The sequence below is a fragment of the Anopheles aquasalis genome, chromosome 2 (genome assembly GCF_943734665.1).
Source record: "Anopheles aquasalis chromosome 2, idAnoAquaMG_Q_19, whole genome shotgun sequence".
Lineage (NCBI taxonomy): Eukaryota > Metazoa > Arthropoda > Insecta > Diptera > Culicidae > Anopheles > Anopheles aquasalis.
Genome location: NC_064877.1, coordinates 9,717,501 through 9,722,500, shown reverse-complemented (window position 1 = coordinate 9,722,500; position 5,000 = coordinate 9,717,501). Strand labels below are relative to the sequence as shown.

The 5,000-nt window shown below is 45.9% G+C and overlaps 1 protein-coding gene across 4 annotated transcripts in view; it reads right to left on the bottom strand.

Moving 5' to 3' along the window:
* The window catches only part of LOC126569413 (period circadian protein), an 8,389-nt gene extending 6,407 nt beyond the window's left edge, over positions 1 to 1,982 (bottom strand). The window contains exons 1-2 of one of the 4 annotated variants that reach the window (XM_050226483.1): positions 1,902 to 1,982; positions 392 to 783 (exon numbers count right to left, since the gene is read on the bottom strand). In XM_050226483.1, the coding sequence (XP_050082440.1) occupies positions 392 to 501 (110 nt within the window). In that variant the 5' untranslated portion in view covers positions 502 to 783; positions 1,902 to 1,982. The other 3 variants (XM_050226484.1, XM_050226485.1, XM_050226486.1) reach the window with 3 other exon arrangements.
* Between the last annotated feature and the right edge of the window lie 3,018 nt (positions 1,983 to 5,000).

The following is a 5,000-nucleotide window of genomic DNA, read 5'->3' as shown; positions in this document are numbered from 1 at the left end:
ACCAACCATTTGATTGTGTTGCAGTGTGTTTGTTAAAACCTCTAAACTCTGGTCTGTAGCGAATTACAGAGAATTGCTATTTTTATCCTGTATTGCGCATTCCATGTCCCAAAGCCCCTGAATTCAAAATTATGATGTCTATCTGCTCACCAAATGGTGGATGCTGATATGTGTGCTTAAGATAAGTGTATCTTCTCACCGCATGTTGGCTTTTCGCCCTTAATTCCCTGTGTTCGGTGCCGATGCCGGAATAAAATTGTTCTCTCCCATTTTTCATGCCGGAAACTCAGCCTTATCTGCTTTCAACTATCTTTTTGATTATACAGTTCGAGTTGCAGTGTGGTGAAATTATTTGAACGCTAACGTGAACCAGCTAGACAGCTTAACTTACCTTCTCTGTGACTGACTGTTGCTGCAGCTGTTGGAGTAAGCGGAATCGGACACCTTCGTGTTGTGCGTCGATTCAGCACCCTCCATGGTTTCCATCCCCGTGGTCGACATTTCGTTCACAGGCCTACCACTTTGTCCTGCTGCGAAACACTTCCTAGCGCAAAGACTGATGCTTCAAAGTATCTGGCCCCGTTTGGGTTGGAACATTCACTTGTTGTGGGAGTTGCTTCTGATTGTTTTTCCGCCTCTACCACGAGATCACGTGGATGAGACACGTTAGACTCGCTGAGAGTTGTACTTTCACTTTACTACCGCTTAGTCCTTTTGTAGTCTTTTGACGGAACTATTCTGGTTCACTAAACAGCATCCACAGATGACCTGTTGAAACAAACACTCGAGAGAATGAAGCAGTAGACGGAAACGGAAAGGTTAGTCAACTATTTCTAGACACAGGTGGTTCACGTTGCACGCTCACGAGTCCACGGTTCTGTTGTTGTTCTGGAGCTTCACCGTAAATGTCAGCGTGATGTCTTTTATTTTATGAAAAAGCAACATCCGGTTGCTCCCAGAGTGAAGCCAACAGTTTGGTATAAACACTTGCAAATGCTTTGTAACAAAACTTTTGACTAGAATCTCCAGAACAATACACTTGAAACTATTGAAGGCAACAGAGAAGTGCTCATCTATGGAGTGCCGGGCGTAACGCACATGTGGATTGCATCGTGATTCGCGATTGGCGAGACGATTGCCAGTTAAGTGCCGGCCATGGGACCTACTTCCTACCGACGCGCAACAGAGAGATAGTGTTGTGTTTGCTTTATGTAATCGCAAAGAGTGTTTTAACCTTGTACACAACACAACAACACCGAAGGATGGTTTTAGTATACACCGCTAGTGTCACTTGCGTCACTGGAATGAAACACACTCACCGGACAGTCTTCAAGAACTGAATGTTTCATTAGCGGCCCCGACCACTAGACACCAACACCGTTCAGTGTGGTATGCATTGTAAGTGCACTACGTCCCTTTCTGTGTCGGCGCGATCGCGCCAAACGCACACTCATCTGCACTGTAGAAACCGATCGCGCATCTCACATGTCGCTGCATGTGCACGGCGTTGAATATCATTATTGCTGCCAGGCGGAAAGGGCCCGAAGTACACCGTGAGAAGAAGAAGTGGCCTCTAAATAACGTGATGTGGAACACCGGGAGGGCTACTTCGCCTATTAACATCACGCTTGACAAAGGATTGCAACAGAGAAACATAACATTTCACTTCAAAAGCGTCGAGGCACTTAGAAACGGATCCTTTTTACAGTATAGAGATACCATTGGAGACCATATCTAGTTTAAAATTATTCAATGCACTATCCATTGCTAGGACTTGGCATTTATTAAATCACTTTTGGCTTACAATTTATTAAAACACTTTTCGTAATTGATCGCATTTCAATACAAACTTCACTGTCCTATAGTAATAGTAGAGTTGTGGAACCGCATAAACTGATAACTTGGTTGTATGGTGGCTATGATAATAATCACTTGCTAGCCTTCCAGGAGCACTAACGAGAACTCCAAACCGGTCGGCATTCGGGTGAATACTGAAGCTGTTCAACACTCACTGGCTGGTGCATAGCGGGAGTTAGTGTCGATGTAGTGCGACCGACGAGTACTAACACGCCGCCGGAACGTGGCTGGCGGGTGCACTTCCACTTTTCTGTCTCTGTCACGTACACTCTCGCGTGGTTCTCGCTGCCTCACCGGACAGCCCTCTTGTGCTCTTTCTCATTCACTCACCCTGCTCGGGAAGGGCGGTTGCCGGTGGTTTGGCTTTTATTTTTTGTTTTGATGCTCATCGGCTCCCTCACACAGGGAGCCTACCATTACTACCACCGAGCCGTAAAGTCACATGTTGCCCCACGAGAGTTTCGTAACGCGCCACCGTTCAGAGCCCTCATTGAGAACGGCTTCTTCTGTAACATGCCCCGAAGCTCGTTGCACCCCGCTCGTTCATCCTCCTCTCAACTTGCTCGAGGTTGTAGCATTCCGTTCTAATCGTTTCATCGATGCCTTTGCAAACGATTGATGAACATCGATGCTTTGGTTCGCGCGCGGTAGAATGAACTTCTATTTAAATCCCCTGCTGCTGCTTCTACGTTGGCCGCTGGTAAGAGGAGTGAAAGCGTTATGAGCCGGGCTTCGGTTACTTAAAACACTCTCGGTTTGTTTCCGGTAAGGTACGCCCACATCTTCTGTTGCTCTTGCATTGTTTGGTCAGCTGATGGCGTTGTTATTGTTGTTGAATGCCTTTTGTAAATGTCTTAGCCCAGTGTTATCAAGCACAGAAATAGAATTAGCGCTGGAGGATGGAGCACGCATGCACATAAACTAAGAGGATGCTTCTGAGTCACCACCCACTGGGTACGTCTGTGGAGGATATACGTCTGTTTATGATTGACGTCGACAGGATCCTTTTCGAGCTACTTCAAGCCCATCAGTAGTAAAAAGATTCGCTAATTTAAGATGTAATGAAATAGCGACCCCCATACTCTGTTGCTCCTCTCTTGTTCTGTTTAATGAATCATTTACCGAAGCGAAACTAATGTGCCTTCCTTGACATTGTATTGCATATCATATGTGCAGCAGAGTGCGCAAAAAGAATGAGCAACCAGGCGCCTCCAGGATACCAAACGCCAATGACGAAAATCATACAAAATATTACTTTTTAGCTGAGTAAAAAAGATTACAATAATGAAAGTAGAGCAGTGCATAAGCAACAGGACGCATTATCAATGTAGTATTTGCCTTCGCATTGTAATGAATTTTCTCCGGCCGGCATTTTGCTGTTACCCGAAGCCAGTATCCGGTTGCACTGTCCTTTTCTCTCTCTCTCCCAGTCTCTCTCTCTCTTTTTCTCCTTTTGAGATGTTTTGTGCCTTCTTTTGCTTCCGTTAGGTAAGGAGGAGTTGGTTGGGAAACGTGCCAAAGCACGTTATGCCGCATGTTGTTGGGTTCACAAATTGATCCCTGGTCGTCACAGACCGGCCGGCCGGGCGGTCGGTCGTAAGGTGAGCTATGGTTACCGAGCCGTCATCGAAGCGATGGCATGGTGAGCCTCGTGCAGCAAATCATATCCTGCGCTAATCAATGATTACTTGCTGGTATCAGTAACTATTGCAATTTCGAGAATTCTTTTTCTCTCCACTATGGAGTGTCCTGCGGAGTACTCGAACACTATTATGTGATTTAGTGCGGAGAGCAATGAACTGTTTTATGGGAATCCTTTAAAAACACATTACACGGGTCCCGACGATCGGGGTGCTGTCATGCAGTCTACTTCAAGCCAGCGGTCCAGCATTCATAAATATGACTGTCAGATATCTTTCAGCCGTTCTCTTTTCTGTTGGACATTCTTGGATGATGGGTGGCACCGATCGGTGCTGATCGATGATGTCGTTCTCTCTCTCTCTCTCTCTCTCTCTCTCTCTCTCTCTCTCTCTCTCTCTTTCTGATGATCTAATGGTATGCAAGAAGCATGGGATGTCTGCTCATTTGAATTGCAACAACCTCGAGGCATTGGTGGGGCCCCAGTAGCTAGGCATTGATTCCGATGACGCCAGGGGGGACTCATCGGAAAACAAGAGCAGCCAGTTCACTTGTAGCATCAAATACGTTATGGGTTCGTGTACCAAAAGCATGAGCTTCTAGAAGATTCTTGAAGAGTCAACTAGCAGGTCGTATATCGAGCTGCCAAGAATTGTTGTTCATAAGGAGCATAAAAAGAACTCCTTTGATTCCCTTGCCTCAGATAGCTTCACAGTACCAGCTTCTGGTAGAGCCATTCTGGTTCAATCTAGACAGTCGATCGAATAAGCCTACTGCGATCTATACCTACCATCAGCTATCAGAGTTGTTACTTGTCACGTTCTTTGTATTAAGTAAATTACGGCTAATTTGCCCGTATGATATCCACCGTAGAATTATTTAAATCTTTATCAATCGCGTCCGTTCGATTTCACGCCAACTAGAGATATATTAACGATCTCGTTATGTTCTCATTTTGTTTCATGCACAATACTGTTCACAATATTTAAAACACAAAACATAATATAAATCAGTTACACTTCCCAACGCATTTTTCGAAGAACTACACGCCACTACAGCAACACCGCACGGTATTCACCTTTCCTTCTGGGTACGGCGAACAGATCGAATCACAATTTTGAATCCTTTCCGGACGAACAACAAAAACGGAATGATCCGGTGTTGTGACCATTAAGAAAATGAATCTGCTGTCCAACGGGTAGCCTAGTGAGCGAACTTCGCACAAAGTTCACCCGAAGTCAATGTTCCTGGGCGACGGAGCGAGCGAACTCCGCGTCATGGGTACTCAGCACGGCGGCCTGGTACAAGGCAAATGTTTGAAATTCAACGCCACCCGAGGCTGGTGTGCTCGAGGCTGGTGGTGTGGCCAAGAAGGTAAACACGCTGACTCTAAGGAATGGAAACGGAGACAGCACCGCTCAGGTCGCATGGTCGTCTGTTCGTTACGTATTGCTTCATTCGGCTTGGCCGGAATTAATGCTGTTATGTCGTGTCGCTGACTACGG